The following is a 21995-nucleotide window of genomic DNA, read 5'->3' as shown; positions in this document are numbered from 1 at the left end:
CAGAATGGGAGGGGAGGAAGGGAACAGAAGGAGCTCATTCTACAGGTTCCTCAGACAGCGCTGGGGGCAGGGCTCCAATACACCTGCCCCACCCTCCAACAGGGGTTAAAAAAACCCCAAACCAAACTCCTTCAACTCCCTTTTGCCCTTCTCATTCTGAAAATAGTAACAGTTTGGGAAGCAATGCAGACAAAAGTTACAGAAAATGCTATGATTTGAAACGTCTTCATCTAAACCCTTATGCAATGACAGTTCAGATTTCACCTGATAGGTCATTTCTAAAGCAGTCTGCAGCTGTGCACTTGTGTTTGGTCACAGCTATAGACTGCTTTGTGTGGCCAGATCAGGCGAAAATTGTCACTTCTGTCTGCACCCTTTACACTTCACGACTACAGGGACAAACTGAGGGTATTTACAGATGTTACATTTAAATTGATCTAACTAAAGTTAGGTTAATCAAAATGCTGATTTGTGCAGACATTTTGGGGGTTTAAATCAGGCCAAAAATGGCAGGCCTGATCTAAGTTAGTTCACCTGATCGGGAATGGGTTAAGCCAGTCTAGCAAACGTCTTCAGGCATTCAGAGTGCAGCCCCGGGTCTGGGAAAGCCCAGCCATTCGCCTCAACCTCAAAGCTGTGCTCTTCCTACCCTGTGTCCAACTGGGCTATTTTTAGACCCCCTGACTTCCACTGCTGGACGGACTACACTCTGTGTGGACCCACCAACCCCTGGTGCAGACGCACCAGACCCTCTGGACCTGCCAACTGGCCCCTCCTCACTGCAGACCCACCAAACTCCCTCAATCCCACATGCCCCTCCCTCCACCTGGAGTTACTTACACTGGGTTCCCTGCATGGCTCCTGGTACCAGTGAATGCCTATACATGCTATTTCTGGTCCATGATTGGGAGTAAGCCAAACTTAAAGTAAGCCTCACGATCAAAGACCAGGTGCAGCAAACATCTGTATGCATCCTGAGTGAATGAAAGGAAAATCTCCCTCAGTTGACAGCTGACATTTGACACACCTCCGTGCAATCGTGATTCCATCAGCACATTAGTACCATATACACTATGGTTACCATACATCTGGGTTTTCCAGGACCCTATTTTTGGGTCCTCCCATCTCCATCTGGGCAGTTTTTTTAAATATCAGCAAATTTCCAGGACTGTATTCTGCCTCTGCTTTCCTGGCACTTCCTGGCTTGCCCCAGCAAGGAGCTGAATGGGGATGTGGGGAGCAGGGGAGAAGCATCACCTGAGTCTGATCAAAAGCCCCAGCAGCTGCAGGGAGGTAAGGCCAGGGCTTGGAGAGGGGGTGTGTGTGTGTGTGTGGTTTGTGTGTGTGTTTTGTGGTGGGAGTGAATGAGGGGGGCACGTGCCTGCCAGCACTGGGGCTGCAGCAGGGCAGGGAGGCAGGGGGTTCCCTGCCTTCCCCTCCAGTGGGGAAAGGGGGTGGGGGGTTCTTTGGGGGCAGCAGGAGCTGTGTGGGCAGCAGGGCTGGGGGGAAGGGGGCTGCAGGTTGGGAGTGAGGGTCACCAAGGCTAGGAGAGCTGTGGCTTGGGAGTGAGGGGCACCAGGGGGTGTGGGACTGTGGGTCATCAGTGTGGGGCACAGGCAGGTTGGAATTGAGGGGCATCAGCAGGTATGCGGGGGGGCTGTGGGTCAGGAGTGAGGGGCACCAGCAGGGCTGGGGGGACTATGGCTTGGGAGTGAGGGGCAGGTAAAAGGCTCCTTGCCTAGTATAAGACCCATCATAGAGTCACAGGGACACAGCACAGGGCATGGGCATATCACTGCCTCCCCCAGTCATATTACCGCCCCCCCACAGGTGACCTCTTTTTTGAAACTGGAAATATGGTAACCCTAATATATACTGTAAATGTAGTGGATCATTTTTCACTAGTAATCTGAAGACTAGATATAATAAAAAGGTATACAATGGTAGCATATGTAGTATGCAAAAAATGTACAGATTAAAAAGTAAAGAGAGTATCCTAATTCAGGCCTTCTAGAAGACTTGTTTGTTTACATCAGAGAGGCATTTGTCATACAAAATTTTACTCTGCTATTCAGTAATAAACACAATAAGATACAGACCTCCCTTCCTAGGGCAGACATATTTGATTGGTGTCAGCAGGTGTCTGTGATACTGAAAAGTCATAGACACCCTATCTGGCATAGCATATGGATGAATACTATACATGCTGGTGTAATGTAGGTTGGTATTACTGTTTCTGGTTTTTTCCCCATAAGCCGCTGTTATTGTTTTGGCAGAGATAACGTGCTAGTGGTATTTCATAATCCCTAACACCACATAGCTTTTATATTGGTCTTTAAAATTACATGTGCAGTATCAGTATAACATGACTTTCTACAGGACTTCCAATGTCTACCAGAGCTAAGGAATAGTGTGTTATTACTAACAAACAGTCTATTTTAAACTGTCTAGAAGAATATTCAGTGCTTTTTACAACAGTTCAATGAAAAGTCTCAGTAGTACAAAACCTGGATTTTCTAATCTTATGAGCATGCTGCAAAACCCAACTTTTCATGGCTGTCAAAGGAGGTGAGATTATGGGATAAGGTTAATAGGTTTCATTTGTTGTATTATGTTGGGTAGTGGATTATTGCTATTGAAATGAACAGTATCAAGCAAGTCCTTGAAGTGCATTTGATTCCGAATTTTTCTATAAACTGTACAGTTAGAGTTTCAGTGCTCAAGAAATGAATAATAATATCAAAAGCAAATACATAAATAAATGATTATGCATAAACATATTGCTCCAAAAGTAACAGTCACCATTTAACAGGAAGAAGTGTGTGTGTGTTTGTCTTTATTTTTTGTAAAGCTTTCATATTTTAAAGCTCATTACCCATTTCCATTACTTGCCCTTCAAAGGAAGATATTGAATGATTACAGTGAAAGATGTCAGGAAAAGAAGAGTAGATTTAGCCACAGAGATCATCTGAAATGTGTGTGGGTGCTTCTCTGTTTTGCCATCATAATTCATGCGGCTGCTGGAATGCATCAGTATGGTAAGGGAACTGAAAAATAAGCCTCTCCATTAATTCCAGCTGTTCTAAGCAGGGTGGGGCTCCTATATGGTGGACATTCTTAGTTTAAGCTGTAAACAGGTCTGGCTTTCCTGAGGGTGAATATTTGTCACTTGCACTCTATGAACAGGGTGGAGTTTCCTTTAGGATGAATATTCTTAGCTTAAACCTCTCACTGGGTAACAGCTGCAATAAAACAGCTTTTAAAGAAATTATTCTATTTTCTAAGTGTTCTGGCAACTCCACACCATGCAACATCTAATAACTGAATTAATAATTGTGTTCAAGTAAAAAGATTCCCAGAGGCAACATAAACATATTGAGGCATGGCCCCCAATAAAGGCAAACTTATTTGTAAGAAGAAATTGAATGCTGTCTTATTATTTATTAACTCATCAATTAAGAGTAATTAAGGGGCAGTTTGTTATGGTATTGCCTTAGGAATGCAACAACTCCAGAGCTCCTGGCTGGCTCAAAGGCAACCAATTCTCTCACTATTGTCGAGAGAAAATACATTATATGCCAAGCTGATACATAACTGAGGAAAGGTGCTACAGGTGGGCAGTGTGTTTTGGCCAAAACTATTAATGGAACCAAAAATACAAAATTGTCAACATGGAAACATTGGGGGATTTCATTGTTGTTCCAGTAATTATTCTTGTCCAAAAACCCAAGCTTCTTTTGAAAAGGTCAAATATTTCACTGAAATTTCTAAAGCATTTTGATTTGTTTATTTGAAATCTATGCATTTTAAAATTTCCTTTAGTTTTATTTTTAAATAAAATCCTTAAAATATTTAAATTCAAAATTAAGTATTTCATTTGGTGTCAAAACAGTTTGTTCAAAAAATCTTATTTCCCCTCAACTTTCTGGAACTGAAGTGAACGGAAAAATAATTTCTTCACATATCTGTTAACAACAAAATATTCCACATGCCGACCTACCCGAAGCTCCCAAACCAATCTAGCACATAATATGTCTGATGTACAAGCTTTACATTTTTAAATGTCTAACTTCTTGACTTTAAAAGCAAAGACACAGAGACACAGGGATTTTCAACAGCTTTATCATCTTTGCAATAAAGTCAATAGAAAGATTCTCAGTGAATTCAGTGGTGGTACAATTAGGCCTAACATCTCTGTAAACTTGTGTACTCTTATCACTTAAATGTCATCTCTACTATCAAGCTTCATGGCACAACTATTTTAAAACCTATTTCTAAAGTATTCTCTCTTTTTTCATCATTCTAAATATAAGTGCTTTCATAAATACGGGTGGATTCCTCACGGCTGTCAATCCAACACATGAAGTGTGGGTGGAGGATTTTCAGGCACTGAATGTAAGAAAACTATCCTGTTTATGTCATACTGTCTGTCTAGACACCATCAACTTGTTGAAACTAGTCTCCCTTATACACACTGCCAAGTTGACATCATCAGGCAGACTCAATTTCACTCATAATCATGCATGAAGATTTTCTAGTGCAAATATTTCTCCTCCTTAAGACTAAAAGAGAAAAGAACTTTTTTTAAAAGAAAAAATGCACAGATGCTTCCCTCTTTTCAACCACGTTGGAGATTTCTGTCATGTCTGAGTCCTTCAGGCATACCCTATCTTAGTACTACACCACTCATACTAACCAGTTCTACAATATTCTTTGCAAAAAGATCTGCAATACAAAGTTGCCATGATTCCAACTCTAGTTATTAAAACACAATGTTTGGTCCCACTATTTCTATGTTACATTTCTGACCCTTCCTGTATTTATTAAATGTTCCTGATCTTAGGCTCCTGCCAAACGTGCAGGTAAAGGCACGATGGGATAAGATGCACATCTTACACGTATGTGGCAGGAGGCATGATTGTGGGATCATGATTTAGATTCCATCACACCTTATTGCTGGTTAAGGGGAGCCCAAGATTGCGATCCTGGGCTCCCTCTGCACTGAAAATAGCAAGCTCCCATGCCTGGGAGCCTCCTCAGTTGACAGGGCTCCCAACTGTAGGAGCAGATGGTGCACCCCCACAACTGTGGACCCCATCAGCAGAGGGAGCTAACAGCCACAGAGCCACACCTGGCCACATATTCAATTAATGGTGTGACAGATAGCAGCCACAAAGTTATCATGCATTTTTTTGTGAAATAACTTTGTGGCTTATCCCTTGTTTTATCACACCTTTAATTGATTGAACGTGTAGCCAGGTCACAACTTAAGATGTGATTAACTGGTTAGTCACGTCTTAAGTGTAACATGTAGCAGGGGCCTTTGGCCGCCTCTGCACTTAAGTCATGATTAACCAGGTAATCATGCCTTAAGTTGTGACTCAGCTATACATTCAACCAATTAATGACATGATAAAACAAGCAATAAGCTACACAGTTATTCCACAAAAAAATGGGTAATAATGTTGTACCTTGTTCTAATCATGTCACTAGGTGAACGTATGGCCTGGTGCTTCCCTGTGGCTAGGGGACCCATCAACCAAGGTCGTCCCAGCCACAGGGGCACACCAGCCGCTGCCAGACCCGCAGCTGACAAGGCTCACAACGGCTCATTGTCAGTTGTGGGGCCCGCAGCAAGGAGAATGGTGACCTTGCTGCGAGCCTCCGCGACTGCAAGGCTTGCAGCTGGTGTAGCGTCTTAAGCTGTGGGGCTTGCAGCAGGGGCAGAAAGGAAAACACTTCCACCACTGTAAGCCTCATGAGGTGCAGGGCTCACAGCAGCAGCAACATTCCCCCATACTGCCCCTGCTGCAAGTGCCATAGCCAACACCGTTGCGGGACTCACAGTGGGGACAATGGGGGCTCACAGCAGTGTCTGTGTTCCCCCACGCTGCCCTACTGCAAGCACCACAGCCAACATCGCTGCAGGGCTCACAGTGGGGGCAGCAAGGAGAACAATGCCCCCACCGACAGCCTCATGACATATAAGGCTCGCAGTGGCATCAGTGTTCTCCTGCTGTCCTTGCTGCAAGACTTGCAGCCCACGTTGCTTGTGGAGCTTATGCTGGAGGCAGTACAGGGAATGTGGCCTCCACTGTGAGTCCTGTTGAGCCCCATCAGGGGCAGGGGGAGCCAGAGATCATGATGGGCACCACTGATAGGCACAATGGGATCTAATGCACAATCCCACAATCGTGCCTCTTGCCACTGAAATTGCATATTGAAAGAATAATGGAAATATTTTCATTGCGTCTTCCTAACTGTACCTCTAGTAGCTGTGGACTCATTCAAAAACATGTATTGTGCTTTCCCCAGTCACTAATTATACAAAACAAAATGAGAATTTTGTGTAAGTGCATCTCTTTTGAAAGGAATGCACCAAAAGGTGATCCTGGTTTTTATTTATATATGTATAAAAAAATGACTCACTTTTTGTGAGTGCCTTTCAAAAGTGATGCACTTACATAAAATTATAATTTTGTCTTGTATAATTAGTGACTGGGGAAAGCACGATTCATGTTTTTGGATGAGTCCACGGATACTAGAAGTACAGTCAGGAAGACCCAATATATAAATAAAGGATCACCTTTTTGTGCTCTCAAAAGAAATTAACTTACATAAAATTCTCATTTTGTCATATCTATATCTATCTATACTCTATCTATTCCCACAATAGATCTATCTATCTATCTAGATATAGATATATCGATATAATCGATATATATTAGAGATTTGAGATTAGATTAAAGTGAGGTGAGTAGATATAAAAGGCAACACATACCATTACAAAATGCCTGTCTTGAGACTGCAGATACTTCTGCAAAAGTAAGACCAAAGGTAATAATGTAAAGGATATATATAAAACTATATATATCTTGTGAGTACTTGCTCAGATTGTGCTAGTCATATTCACACCCGTTTTACATTCCCATACCAGGAGTATTCAATTTATTGAGTTTCTGTCACAGTAAGCTTGTCAAAGACTATGTTGTATTCTCATGCTCAAATGCAAATAACAAATTTTAAACTCATTATGCGAGTACTTGCACTATATGTGCTCTCTCACACTGGATAATGCACTGCTTAACACATCAGGAGACCCTCACCAGAGACATGAGCACACAGAAAATTTAGCTGAGCAAAGCTTTCATTGACAACTTCCCAATTTAGACTCCATGCACTGTTAATTTTCTGCAAATTTGACAAATGCTAATTAATTTAAACTCTCCTGCCAACTTCCTGCAAAAAACTATTTTTTTCTTGAAATGACAGCTCAGGCAATATTGGGTTCCCAGGAGGAAAACATTTACGTTTTTACAAGATTCCCTAATCCTGCTTATCTCCTTTCTCTCTTTGTAAGAATCAAAGCCTTTTCGGCACGTGACCTGATCATAAGAGTTACACTCATTCAGTCAGGGAACATAAAACAATGTTATGTGAGTTTAAACAACTGCAACAACTGACCAGCACAACATGATGTCCAAACAAAGTATCAGATACATATAGCAAAATATCTCTGATCAAGCCACAGAGTTACCAAAAAGCGCATGCTTGCAAAAAATGGTAAAATACATTTGAGTAGAGATGATATCTTTCTGTGAGTGGAACAATTTCCAAAACTTGTCAAGTAAATTATTTGCTACAGATTACTTCCTCAGTTCTACCTGATATCTGATATCCCTAGAAGCACCATGGAAAATAAATTACATTTCCTCTGCTAGAAAACACGTATTCCCTAGAGTGAGAAAAAAATAATTGTACTGGATTAGAACTGAAATCACAAGGCAAAGCCCTTTAGAAGGAAAGAAACAGCTTCTGTTCAGACAGAAGTCTTCTTTGTTCTAACACTATTTATTTGTAAATGGCATTTCCAAAAACCAGTTTTGATAAATTTAGTAATGCAAAAATAATCAACAAAAATTCTTTAGAAACATGTGGAAAAATCAAAATGAAAAAGTGCCAACAACTTTTTTACCAGTAGGTTTGGACCAAGAATACTTCTTCAGGCAAAAACTTTGGCCAATCCTACTAACATCACAACTTCTATAGGAGCCAAGATCCCATTGGCTGCCTGCCCAGTGTTTTAATATAAAAAATAGGGCTGTCAGTTAATTGCAGTTAACTTACACAATTACCGCAAAAACAAATTAACATGTTAATCTTTTTTAATTGCATTAATTGCGCACATCATTTTGATCAGTGAAATGGACCAACCAGAACCCATGCCCCACCCCACACCTGCTCCAGACTCACCCATTCACACTGGGCAGTGGTGGCAGCAGCAGAGGCTGGGCAGAACCTGCTACTTGACATGGGGGGAAAGTGGCCCCTGTCCCTCACTGCTGCTGGACCCTTCTTGCTGAAGCTGCCCAGAGCCCAGGCCCAGGCTGCCCTGCAGCTCTTCTCTGCTGCTATCACCACCTCCTCTGGGCCACCCAGTGGGGCAGCAATGGCACTGCAGAAGAGCCACAGGGCAGCCCAGGCATGGGCTCCAGATGGTTGCAGCAACAAGGACCTGGCAACAGTAAGAGGGAGGGGCTACTTTTCCTTCATGCTGAGCAGCAGCTTCTGCCTGGCTGCTGCCACTGCTCAGTGTGGGCAGGTGAGTCTGGCACAGGAGTAGGGTGGGCCAGGGTTGGGGCTGTTCTGGTCTGCTCCAGCTGGGGTGAGTCTGGAGTGGGCATGGGATGAGCCAGAGTTGAGGATGGGGCTGTACGCTGTTGGTGGTCGTGGGGAGCAGCTGCAGGGCACACAGGCTTTGGGCTGTGGGGTAGGAGGTGCTGACTATTGTTTAACTGTTAATTAAAAATGCAATTGTTTGCGACTTTTTTTTTTTTAAATCTTGCAATTAATTGCAATTAATTTTTTTAATCCATTTGTCAGCCCTGATAAAAAATCTTCTTGAGTTCCTGGAGATGCAGCCCATATGGGTCCTAGATACAAACTAGAAACACTACCTTAGATATTCAATCAGATATGAATAATACTATCAAGTGTGGCTGAGCTTTGAGACTTCCTCCATTCACTCCCAAATGTCTGCCCAGCTTTTAGGCCCATTAAGCTTTAGCTTCTGAAGAGAGCATGGAAGGAAACACTCAGCACATAGATGGTGTCCCCAGCTTGCAAGTGCTTCTCAGACAGGACCCACTCTGACCACAGAAACAAAAGGGGAGAATGGATCCTATCTTATTTATGCTGTCATTTTTTATCCCTAATGTTGATCTCTGGTTTACCTGACCATCCAGGGAGGCAGCGACAATACCCAGTGGTTGGATGACAGCCATCTGCATGGCTGCAATCACAGCGTTCAGCACAATCCATCCCATACGTGCCATCCTGTCAGAACAAAAACACAAAACTGAAATAATGAGAACTAAAGAGCGCTAGAAGAGAACAAGTTCTCATCAGTCCTCTCTCAAGCAACAACAATAGGTTTCCCTCTTTTGATTTCTTAATCAGCTTGCTTAAGATAAAACACCTTTTTGGCTTTCAATAAGCTACAAATTCTGCATTTTCATTCCTTTATTCTAGAGGTCAAGGGGAAAAGTTAATTAGACTCTTTTGACAGATCTCAAACTGACAGTCTGGGAGATTACAATGTTCTAGTCACAAAAAAGTCATCATATAGTCAGTAGCAGCACCAAAACTTCCCTTGTGTTGTCCTCTGATTTCCTTCAGATCTGACCAACGACCTAAAGGGATCTTGAATATGAAAATAATTCAGTGCTTATACTGATTCATGCCTTGAACTCTCTTTTCAGACAACCACAAAGGATGCTATTTAGTACCAAAATTTAAAAGGAGCTCAGGATAAATTAGATTAGTCATAACAAATGATAACTTTTTAGCTTGCAATAACACTGGAATTGGATGCACATGCACACGCGCGCGCACACACACACACACGCGCATATATACAAATAGAGTACATTTGCTTATATATATTTTAGCTTGCAGTAACACTAGAATTGCATGCATCTGTCTGTCTATAAATCTATCCTCTCCCTTTTCATTAAAAATCCTTTTTCCTGCTTTAAAAACATGACAAAAGGAAGCTTTCTCATTCTAAAAGGAGACAAGACAATGATTCAAAACAAGTTTAATTTTCAATACTGTACCATTTCTGTGAATTGATAGAAACCAGGCCCATTATGGAATTGGAATTTAGGGTCAAATTCACCCCTTGGTTTTATCAGTAAAAGTTAGCTGACATTCATTTAATTGTGTCTGTGGGTATGTGCATACATTCACTGTACCAAATCTATAATCACACGGTTTACTTCATTTTCATCACAGTTTAATTTAAACTGTGTGACTGTAGATCAGAAGCAGCTTGTGCCTCTGTTTCCTGAAGTCACACTGGAAACTCAGTCTAAAGAGGAGAGATGGGTAGGATCAGGGGGCTGGGGAGTCTGTAGGGGGTGGTGTTGTCTGTCTGTGGGTGGCAGGGTTGAGGGGGCTAAAAAGAGTTTAGTAAGACAGAGGCGGTAGGAAGAGCGCGGACCCAGCACTGGGATGAGCAATTGGACTTTCCTAGTCTTGGGGCTGCACTCTGAGGCCATGTCCAAATGAGCGCAGACGTTTGATTCCCTGGGAACAAGTAGCAGCGACACACCTTGTGCTGCAGCTACTTGTCCCCAGGGAATGCCCATGCCATGTGCACTTTGGCTTGTGGCAAGTTACCCCAGGTGAGGTAGAGAAGGCTGAGGCCAGCACTGTGCTAGCCCCAGCAGCCTTACCTGGGGTCCTGGGGGCCTTCTAGGGCTGCAGCAGCAGTGATCCCAACAGGCAGAGCCCAGCTGGCAGCCACAGCATGGTTCTGAGTGGCCCAGCTCCACTTTTCAGTAACACATGCTGCCCATGCGTGTGCTGCTCCAGGTTTTTTTCAGTGAATTTTGAATATCCAGGGGTCAAAAAAACTCGTGGAAAAAAAAATGAGTAGCATACGCACAGGCAGCACACCCTTGCAAGTGCAGAGAACACCTGACTGTGCGGTATGTGGCACTACAGACGTGCTTGCAGTGCCACATACTGCACAGCTGCGCTCATCTGGATGCGCCCTGAATGGGTGCAGACACTCAGTAGATCAAGCTAATCTCTTCCCAATCTAATTTAGTTCACCTCCGCAGATGTACTTATTTAGATTGGGCTGCCATTTTTTTCCTGATCTAACCTGTCCAAACATTTGTACAGATCAGTACTTGTACAGACAACACCCTACTTAGGGTGATCTAAGTGTAATATCTGCATGTATCCTTAATCTTTGAATTTGGTTTTTGGTTAGTCAAAGTGAGTCTGTGGAACCCATCTGTCTGGCAAAGCTTCACAGTACTGGGGCTTCAGATTACAGGGCTTACATGTGAATTTTAGAGATGACAACTTCTCACCAAGGCAGTCACTGAAGTTGAGGAAAATCACTAGAATCACCTTCCCAGCAAAAAACCCCAAATATTATTGTAGTTGAGAGGAGGGGCCAGTTCCAGGATGAAATATAAGGCACACTACATAGAATGATTTGTGCTTATTGCTCAAAGCCAGAAGGCAAGAAAGCAGGCAGGATGGAAGGAAGGAATTCCACATAAACTAGAAATAACCCTAATGACACACCCTGCTGTTTAAAAGTCTATTTCAGCACAATAATTTAAATTTCTAGGCTAAAAAATGGTCACTGTCACTTTAATCTTAATTTAGGATGCATTGCAAATTCTAATCTGATGTCCTCTGATTTTCATGCCTACATTTTTATACAGTTCCATAGGGTTTAATCATCCAGCTTTCAATCTTTCAATTCTAATGTAAAACAACATTACATGTTACTCAACAGTATGCAGTGCATTGCTTATGTCACTAATTCATGTTAACATAAAGGAGAAGAAAAGATTAAGGGAAGCGCTTTCTTTGCACATAATGAGATTTGTATAGTAAGTAAATTCTTCCATGTATTTTGAAAGGCGGCAACTTGGAAGTAAAACACAACAAAAATAAGACTAATCAAACTTCAGTAAGGTCTTGAGTAATGATCTTGACTTTTTATAATAATGGAAAGATGTATTCTAGGCATAATGGAACAGAAGTGTTCTAGGCATATAGGAGCAGAAGAATATGCACAAGCCTAAATACAAGCCTAAGTATATCCTCTGATCTCTGTTTTAAGAGAGAAAATGAGAGTCAACTTAATAATGAATCTGGAAGTTTAAGTTAACCTAAATGCCTTGTTTGTAAAAATATATTCATATAACAAAAGCGAAACAGAAAATTTTCTGGAAGGCATCGCTAATGGACAAATTAAATCCTTACTCTCATTAATATTAATAAGAACAATACATCATAGTTTCATAGATTTATAGATTCTAGGGTCGGAAGGGACCTCAATAGATCATCGAGTCCGACCCCCTGCATAGGCAGGAAATAGTGCTGGGTCTAGATGACCCCAGCCAGATGCCTATCTAACCTCCTCTTGAAGACCCCCAGGGTAGGGGAGAGCACCACCTCCCTTGGGAGCCCGTTCCAGACCTTGGCCACTCTAACTGTGAAGAAGTTCTTCCTAATGTCTAGTCTATACATAGTAGGTAGGGTCGGAAAGGACCCCAGTAGATCATCAAGTCCAACTCCCTGACATGGGCAGGAAAGAATGCTGGGGTTAAACGACCCTGGCTAGGTGATTATCCAGACTCCTTTTGAAGACCCCCAGGGTAGGAACGAGCACCACTTCCCTTGGAAGTTGGTTCCAGATCCTAGCCACCCTGACTGTGAAGTAGTGCCTCCTAATATCTAGCCTGAATAATAAATAATAATTAATATTAATAATTCTTATCATTAGTCTTACTATTAATAAGAATAAAAGGGACTGTTGTTCAATTTGTTGTTAGTTGTTATTATTAAAATAATGTTAATAGTTTCTTTTCAACTGCATGTTCAGCATGGGACAACACCCAAAGATAAAAATACAGCCCCATTCTTAGGATTTAACAGTCTAAAAAAAGGCATGGTGACAAGACATAGCTGAATACTTACATTTATATTGATTTTTGGTTTATTCTTCTATTATGGAATTTTGAGGCAGAAAAGGGCATCTGAATTGATTATCTGGGGTATAGTTTTCCTGAAAATAGTGGTCTTGGTTTAGTGGAATAATAGCTTTGAAGCAGTAACTTTCCCTTAAGGAGCCTATGCTGGAAAGCTGCAATCCAGGCTAATAGATATTGAGGGAATTCAGCATCATAATCACAGAATTATAGAAATGTAAGGCTGCAAGGGACCTTCAGAGATTATGTAAACCAAACCCCTACCTGAGGCACGATCATCCGTGTCCAAACCATTCTATACAAATCCACTGTCTAAATTATTATTAAAATTACAAGTCAATTCTGACACACACAAGGCATAACACATCAACCTGCTACAGGTAAAGCAGAAAGACAACAGTGGCCAATGTCCAGCTGCTGGGTTGTTAAAAAATGTTGAGAGATCTTGAAGAATCAGTATACATGGTCCCTGGCAGACATTAATTTAATCACATGATGCAATTTGAGGAATTTTATACTAGATCCCAAAAACCATATCTTCTGACATTCTCAAGATCTGGAATAGCAGGACAAGTGATTTTGGAGATCTGAATTCATCACATCCCATTGCATGTCTGCTGGCACTCAGGGAGCCCAGCACCAGAGACCAGCTCCCTGGTGCTGGGTTACTTGCACACCCTTTAAACTTGCTAGTGCATGGGAGCTGACACCCTACGCTGGGCTGTCCAAGCACCTGGACCTTTAAAAGGCGCACACACAGCCCAACATTAGGGAGCAGTTCCCCAGACCAGGATCTCTGCATGCTCTTTAAACTAAGTAATATACCATGTGGTCAAATTAAAGAAGAATACAAATAAGCAACAAAGATGTTCCACATTTACCAAGTAACATTTTTGTGGTTGGTTCATCCTTTTTATAGATAAATAAATTGCCTGAATGTGTTGTGTATTACAATTTTACATGTAATTAACGTGTTAATTTCACAATAAATGTAATGATTGCAAGGGGCCAAAGTTAGCACTCTGATAAAGTAGGCTGTCACCTATGAAAGCTTTTGCCTCTGTAATCCAGTTAGTGTCTAATGTGTTCACAGATGCGGTGCTGGGTGCTTTCATTAGTGAGCCGTGCTAATTAAAAGCACTCACATGTCATGTGTATGAGCCTCACCACATGTCCCCATGCTGAAAAAGGTGGTGAAGATGTGGTTTATTTCCAAGCGCCCCACCACCATTTTGTCAGCGTGGAGATGTGCAGCAACACTGACATGCTTGACGCACAAGGCTGCCAGAGCACATCAATTTCCATGCTCCAGCAGACTTGATTAATCAAATCTGCTCCAACATGCTGGATTTCCAGCACGTCAGAGCAGGCTCCCTGCATGTGTTTAGGGGCCTTAAGGTACCATCCTGCCCTGCTTATTTCAGTGTGATAGAAGAGATAGCTTTAAAGGAATCAGATCCCATTTCCTATTAGATGAATTCATATATTATTGGAATCAATATATGTGCCTGTACTGTTAGTAGTTCAGTATTGTGAATGTTGAGAATAATATTTAATTTTACTATAAGCTATACTGTGTATTATAGCATGTAAAAAAAGCAAGCAATCCCTGAAAAATGTAACTGCTGAATGCTTCTGAAGCAGTGCAGGGGCAGATTCCATTAAACAGCAGGGGCATGGCCTTTACTCATATGCTGTAACCTAGCTACTCCCACCATGTTACTGCAAATAAGGGAACCAGGCCAAAATGACAAAAGCTCAGAAGTTCCTTTATGGAGAATGTATAAGGTTCAAGTTCAAGTCAGATAATTTTCTCATAATTTTATTATCCCAAGGCTTTCATGTATCCAGTGAAAAAGTGAGAGAGAAACTGGAGGAAAATAAGAAAGTGAAAACAGTCAGAAATTTTCCAACAAAATATTTTCTTGAATATTTTCTTTTATCTATATAAAAAAATGTAATTCTTTACACATTTTTGGTTTTCTGAAATGTAAAACCAAAATGTTTCATTTTGAAATTGTATATATATTTATTGTATATATGTGTGTGTGTGTATGCACACACATACAGAGACAGACACAGAGTATGTGTATATATATATATATATATATATATTTACTTTCCCTCTAAATTCATCACATTCAGAAAGAAAGTAAGTTTTCATGTTATTGCTAAAATGAAAATGTTTCAATTAAAAGTGAAATGCACTTTTAGTTCCTGCTTTCTTACTTTTTTCCACCTAGAAACCTGTAAGAAAGATAGGCGGAAAAACCTGCTCTCCCACATTTTATACATTTCCTGCAAGAAAACTGAAATTTTCCAGTAGGAAAATTTCAAAAGGGTACAGCAATTCATACTAAAGTTTTCCAGGGAGAAATTTTAGTTTTCTAACTGGCTCTAAAAAAGCCTGTAGCAAAGGGAAGGTCTATAGAAGAATGAGAGATTAAAAGAATAATCATGCATTCTGGAAGCAGATAAAGAAGAATGTATATTGGACTGAGAGAGCACAACAGTGCTGGTACAACAGGTCAGAAGGAATGAGATGAAGTAAGGCTTACACAAGAAATCAGTTTTATTAGGCACCTTGCTGTCTGACTTAGTGTACCCCAAAGATACTGAGCTCAGGTCAGCTCCAAATTGATTAGATAACCTCTATTAAAATACTGTGTTTTGAGGTTCCTTGAATGAGGGCTTAAAATTGGACTTATTGTATTTGAAGACATGGATACATTCTTCTCTCACATTCTCAGTTCGAACTTCAAAGTAACCTGTGTCCAGATGAGCGCAGCCATGGGGTATGTGGCACCACAGACACATCTGCAGTGCCACGTATTGCACATCGCGTTGTTCTCTGCACTTCAAGGGAGCAGCACGGGGGGGGGCAGGGTTTACCCCTGGATATCCAAAAAAACAAAACTAGAGTAGTGCCAAAAAAAAGCAGAGTGGTGCACATGGAGCTAGCATGCGCCACCCAAAGCCAGAATCTGGCTGGCTGGAGCCTCACTCTGCTGCCTGCCATGCTCCATGCAGCCCCAGGAGGCCCCCAGGACCCCAGGTAAGGCTGCTGGGGCCAGTCCAATGCTGGCCCCAGCCTCCCCTACCCCACCTGGAGTAACTTGTCGCATGACAGAGTGCACATGGCGCAGGCATTCCCCAGGGACAGCTAGTGGCAGTGCAAGGTGTGCTGCTGCTAGCTGTCCCCAGGGAACCAAACATCCACGCATGTCTGGACGTGGCCACTGAGGCAATTTGGTGACATATGATTTACACTGCTGTAACCAAGAGCAGAATCTGGCTCTAAGAGACTTTTAAAGAAATTCTAGAACAGACAAAGAAATACTGGGGATCAATATTTCAAGCATGGAGGCACAGAATGTATTCAGGCAGGCAGTATTCATGTATGTGGTATGCAGGTAAGCATGCATTTTTTTTGCATGCTTACGTTATTCTTGACTTTTTAATACATTTGGTCACTAGAGAGGGTTTTTTTCTCCAAATAATTTCAGTAACTCAAAATCTTACCCTAACCTTGAACCCAATCAAGCATACCCTTTCTACCAGGAACAGAACTCTTTTTATGAAAATAACCCCACCAAATACAACAGTACTAACCAGAGCTGGAAATGTTTGCAGGATTGTACTACTTATAACAGTTCCCTGTTATGTTCAGTATTCACTGAAATGGATTTAAATTACCTGGCAAGGAAATTCACATTTTTCCCCTCTCCAACCTGGAGCACAGGTACACGTTCCATCCAGAGCATTACAGGCCCCTCCATTAAGACACTGGCAGGTAATGTTACAGCCAAGACCCCATGTGCCACTGGGACAGTTTATTGAACAATCCACACCATGCCAACCTAGAAAAATAAAAAATGGGTTAAATTAAACAAGGGCATATTTTTTCTCCTTAGCTGTGGGACTGCCACTTGGAATCCCTCAATAATGCACAGCAGCAGGAGTAAAACTCACTAGGTTGTATCTCTTCCAGCAGAGGACTTGCCCAAATTCAAACAAAAGTGCCCTTGAGAGCCTCATAACATCTGTGCACAGCACATACTTTGTAGATGGGTGCCAACATATGAAAGCAATTAATAGGGCATCTGAAGGGAGACACCTTGAATGCACAATGACATACACCAAACTACCATGACTTTTTAATACCTGGAAAGGAAAAATAAGGATATTTTCCTTAAAAAAGAAGGAAAAGCATTTCTTTAAAAATACAAAACAAAACAAAAGAAAAAGGCTGCCCGTAGAGGTATGTATTTGCTGCTCTTTAGTAGCTCTTCTATTGGGCTCTCTCTGCGGACTACATTCAATACAGACAGTGTCGTGATGCAATCATAACAGTGATCTTGGCACAAGAAACCAAGGATAAAAAATAGATCAGTGAAATAGTCATTGCATGAGGGGGATTTTTCCAAAGACAGATGCAAGATATTTTAGGAAAGTACAATACCTCCTTCTGAATATTTAAAAAAAAAATCCAAATCCAAATTAAAGGGTGTCTCTGAAATAAAACATCAAACAGTACTTCTGCCTGAGAGAAATTACTCACAAACTTAACACTGGATAAAGCAGAAATGCAGAAAGCTTTAAACACATGATACTATAAATCTATTGGATTTGAGAACCAAACTGTCAGTCATGTGTTGTCATCAACAATGACACAAGTTTGCCTTCTAATTTTATCCTTTGTTTACAGTAAGTGGGGGGTCGAATAACTCTGCATGAATATAATCAATAGTCTATTCAAAACACATGTGTTGTAATGAATCTGCCTCATGCTCTCAATTTCTAACTGCAGAATTTAGAGCTTCCTTTAGGAAAAATCATTTGTTGCAAATGCTGCACTGTGGTCAGTGAAAAGAAAAAAAAAAGGAAAAATGGAAAAGAAACATGCTGTCTCTGAGTATTCCTTTTCCAGGTTTCCATCACGCCCTATAATGCCTTCTGTAATAGAAGCATCCTGTGTCCATGTGACATGTGGAATGTTTCTAAGACGTACGCTCCAGCCATTGATTGATCCACACCTACAAACTTGTCCTAGTTTTCCTTGCAGCCTAATGATTTCTTTGCTCCCCGGACTACACTACGGAATGAAAAACGAGGCAGCAATTTGGGGGGGGAATAAAGATGTTTAACTTCACAGGATGTTTGAAAAAAACAGATGGTGATATCTTGTCCATAGGAGTTTGCCCTTGGACTTCAATGCTGCCAAGATTTCATTTGGTCTTTAAGATGATAGGCCTCTCAGAAATACCTTAGATGTATAACACCTCAAGGCAGAGGGGAGGGGAAAGTGGTAGATATCTACCAGTTGTGTTTGATGTCATTTTTTATATGACAAGTAACTGATTCCTAATTTAATAGGAATGCTATTTGATTTCCTTTTGTGTAGTAATTTATGTTGAGAAAAATTCTACTCAATTCCAGAAAGCCCAAGCAAATAGGATGTGGGCAGGGCTTGAGGAAAGCAGTCTTTCTCCTCACATTCAAGCCACTGGGCATAGAGAGGCTATAAGTCAAAATCTGTTCCACTGCAATGATGACAGTGGTAGCTGGGACCCCTTGCTCTGGAGTGGTAAACCACTCCCCTTGGCTGATTCTGCCTAGCACTGATGGGGGAGAGCAAGGTGACTGTGTGGTTAGGAAGGAGAGTATAACAGCTGTTATCTCACACAGTTATTGAGAAGAGTAGTGAATTTGGGGAGATACTGATTCTGGGTGGGGGAGATAGCCTGGCAAGAAAAATATCAGCCTCTGTAATGTGGTGAAGGGCTGTGGTGATAGGCAATTTTGCTATTTACTCTGTCTCATGCTGAATGAGGAAGAAAAGAGAAGTAGGCTATGAAGTAGGACCACTGTCAAATAATTTACACTAAAGGTATCTGAGAGCAGCTTGGGCTACTGCAGCTGCAGAGAAAACAGCCTCCCGGCTGGGGACAAATCTAGCAGTGATTCCATCCAATAATTCAATCTGTAAAGAGCTGTCTGGTTGTGGCAAAGATGGTAATGACAAACTCCACACAATTCTCTCTGAACTGATTTTTCTTCCCAATTGTCACCTTTGTCACCACCAGCAGACGGAGGCCTCAAACAGACATTTGTTTCTAGCGGTGGAAATTTCTGAAAAATTTCATCTGATAGAAATCTTTCCAGGAGCATTACAGACATTTTAGCCTGCAACTATGTCTTCAGCCTTGCTCTCCATGCCTTCCCTAGATGGGTGATCCCAATCTGGCAAAGGCATGGGGAGTAATGGCTACTTCACTCCTCTCAGTTCCAGCAGGGACTAGAACAGCAGGGCAAACCCCCCAGCCCATTCCCCAGGCTGAGGCCCCCAGATCTGTTGGGTGGGTAGGGAACGATGAACAGATGCTCCGCTGCAGTGGGACTAAGTAGTGGGGCTGTAAGCACATGGCTTTGGGCATGTGACTCTGCAAGTGTCACGTGGTGGGGAGTCAATTAACTTCCCCCCTGTCTTGCACATTCAAAGCCAGTGCTCTGTCTCAGAGAGGCAAGGGGTGCATCAGCAGCTCAACTTCTACATAGGAAGCAGTGCAGCTGTGGGGATATGCCTCACCACCTTCCCTGAAACAGAGCCCTGTTTGTTTGGAGAAGGCACTTGAGTGACTACTGTTTGACTCCTCTGGATCATGAAGAAGTCAAGCTGTAAAAAAGCCAAGTAGAAGTCTACAGGCATTCATTTTCGTAAGACAAACAGTCTCACAAGGGAGATCATCCAGGTGTCACCCTGGAATATCTTTGTCCCAGAGGGGGCATGCTTCCTTCGGGAAAAATTTAACGAATGCTTGCATGCTCCTAGTTTCTACCAGGAGAACGGTGATTCTCCAGGTAGAAACTTATCACCTGTATGTAGCGAGTGGTATGGCTGTAGTTTTTTACTCTTTTCTAGGTTAAGTTTGCATTTATCTTTTCTCAGTTTAAAAAGCTCATCTTGATTTTGTGGTAACTTGTGCAGGTTAAAGGGATGGGAGACTGATTTGCGACAGCTCTTACCTGCTTTGCAAGTACAAGAACCATCTACTGAAGAACAGAGGGCTCCATTTTTGCAGCTACACACAGAGGAACAGTTTACCCCATATGTTCCTGGAGGGCAAGGAGTGCCGCAATCGGGACCCTGAATTACGCAGAAATATAGTTGAAAAATTATTTAATGAAGCAGCAATGAAAGTTTAAACAATAAAATAACTCTGGTATATTATCTACTCCAAGAATTAACTACCTGTAAAAACCCCTTTTTGAAAGTGACTGTTGTTAAAATGTTACCACTATAAGAAAACTTATAGGCCATGACATATTCTAAGCTGTCATCAGGTCATCTTGGTTTTAAGGGAGTGCATTTAGTAGGCTCATTAAATCTACAGTAAGGATTAGGTTTACATTAGCTACTGTGTTTCTCACTGCATTGAGTTTGACAAGTGTTCAGTACAACTGGATGCAGAAACAATTTCAGAAATCAGTACATAGTATGAAATTGTAACTTACTAAAATTAAGTTTATTTAAAAATATTTAAAAATATATAATCTGATCTAAGGATACACAAAACTATTTTTGTTCCAGAAATATCAAACTATGTCTTCAGGGTGACATTTGTAAGAGTACCAATTCCTGTGTAAGAAAAACACCAGCAAGAACCACAAAAATGCATATTATGATGTGTCCAAATATTTATCAAGGTGCATGGATTTGGGATTTGAGGAGTTGTTTGATTGTGGGGTTTTTTTTAGTTTGGTTGGTTTATTGGTTTTTGCAACATGGAAATCACCTAAATCTACAGATGACTGCCAATGTAGTTGATATTTACACATTTACACCTTAGTAGCACTTTTCCATTCTCATCCCTTTCCATTACAAAGCAGCTGAGTCTTAAAAGATCCATTTACTAGAAACTTAATGCAAAATATTGCATTTTATGGGCCTGATCCTGCAGGATGCCATGGGTACCTGTTAGGAGTTAAGTATTGCTACCTCCCCACTAACTTCAGTGCAGGAAGGATACTCAGCACCACTCAAAATTGTGGCCATAAGTGAAGGAAAAAAGTTAACTGTGAACATTAGAATCATTTACCTTAAATCCTGGGGCACAGATGCATTTTCCAGTCACACTGTCACAGTCAGCACCATTTTGGCAGCTGCAGATCTGTTGACAAGATTCACCATAGAATCCAGGGGAACATGTCTCATTACAGTAGAGTCCAGACCAGCCAGGCTTGCAGGAGCACTCTCCAGACATAGGGTGACAGCTGGCAGAAGGGGATGAAAGGAATAAGTAATTTGGGACTAAATATGACACCCAGGGCCCCGTGCAATTTTTTTCAGATAACAGAATGCTGCTGAAAGGATTTCACATGCTAAAGACAAAGATATGTTTCCTTTTTTCCCCCCAAGCTAAACATAGATTTGTAGGTAAATGTAAGCATTTACACATATACAAACACACAATTAGTACAATGTTACATAATACAGCATACATATACCCACAAAATCTCTGTGCTTAAATAATTTGGAAAAAAAAGAAAAGAAAATATATGACTTTTCCATTTCTGTGCTGAAGGAACAACTCATAACATATTTACCATGCATGTCTGTAAATTACTTGCACTTTGGTGAAAATTTCAGTCTTTGGCTATGGCTCTTTATTTCCTTTTTTAAATAATTCAACAGTAACCAAAACTTGGTTATTTTTCATAAAATGGTCAAGATCAGCCTCGTATTTTATAACTCATAACATCATAAAATGTATGTCTTATGTAAGAAGCATGATACATTTCTTAAATAATAAAAGAATGGTCAATGAATAAAATTCAAGTTGTTTTTTTTTTTAAAAGAAAGCAGTGGTTCAGAAGGGTACAAATAGATTCTTTCTCATTGGGAGAAATAAAAAATCAGAGGTAACTGTCAAATGCAATAACCTTTTGGAATGGGACTAGCCTAAAATG

General features: G+C 41.3%; 1 protein-coding gene across 1 annotated transcript in view; it reads right to left on the bottom strand.

The window, feature by feature from the left end:
* MEGF10 (multiple EGF like domains 10) overlaps window positions 1-21995 on the bottom strand; it is a 169914-nt gene that overhangs the window by 31978 nt on the left and 115941 nt on the right. Inside the window, exons 11-14 of the mRNA XM_006020726.3 lie at window positions 21125-21299; window positions 20052-20172; window positions 16722-16885; window positions 9234-9336 (exon numbers count right to left, since the gene is read on the bottom strand). Of these exons, the coding sequence (XP_006020788.1) occupies window positions 9234-9336; window positions 16722-16885; window positions 20052-20172; window positions 21125-21299 (563 nt within the window). The remainder of the gene's footprint in view (window positions 1-9233; window positions 9337-16721; window positions 16886-20051; window positions 20173-21124; window positions 21300-21995) is intronic.

This window comes from Alligator sinensis, unplaced genomic scaffold (genome assembly GCF_000455745.1).
Source record: "Alligator sinensis unplaced genomic scaffold, ASM45574v1 scaffold227_1, whole genome shotgun sequence".
In the NCBI taxonomy this organism is placed as follows: domain Eukaryota; kingdom Metazoa; phylum Chordata; order Crocodylia; family Alligatoridae; genus Alligator; species Alligator sinensis.
The sequence above is the reverse complement of the archived record's forward strand: the minus strand, read 5'-3'. Positions and strand labels throughout refer to the sequence as shown.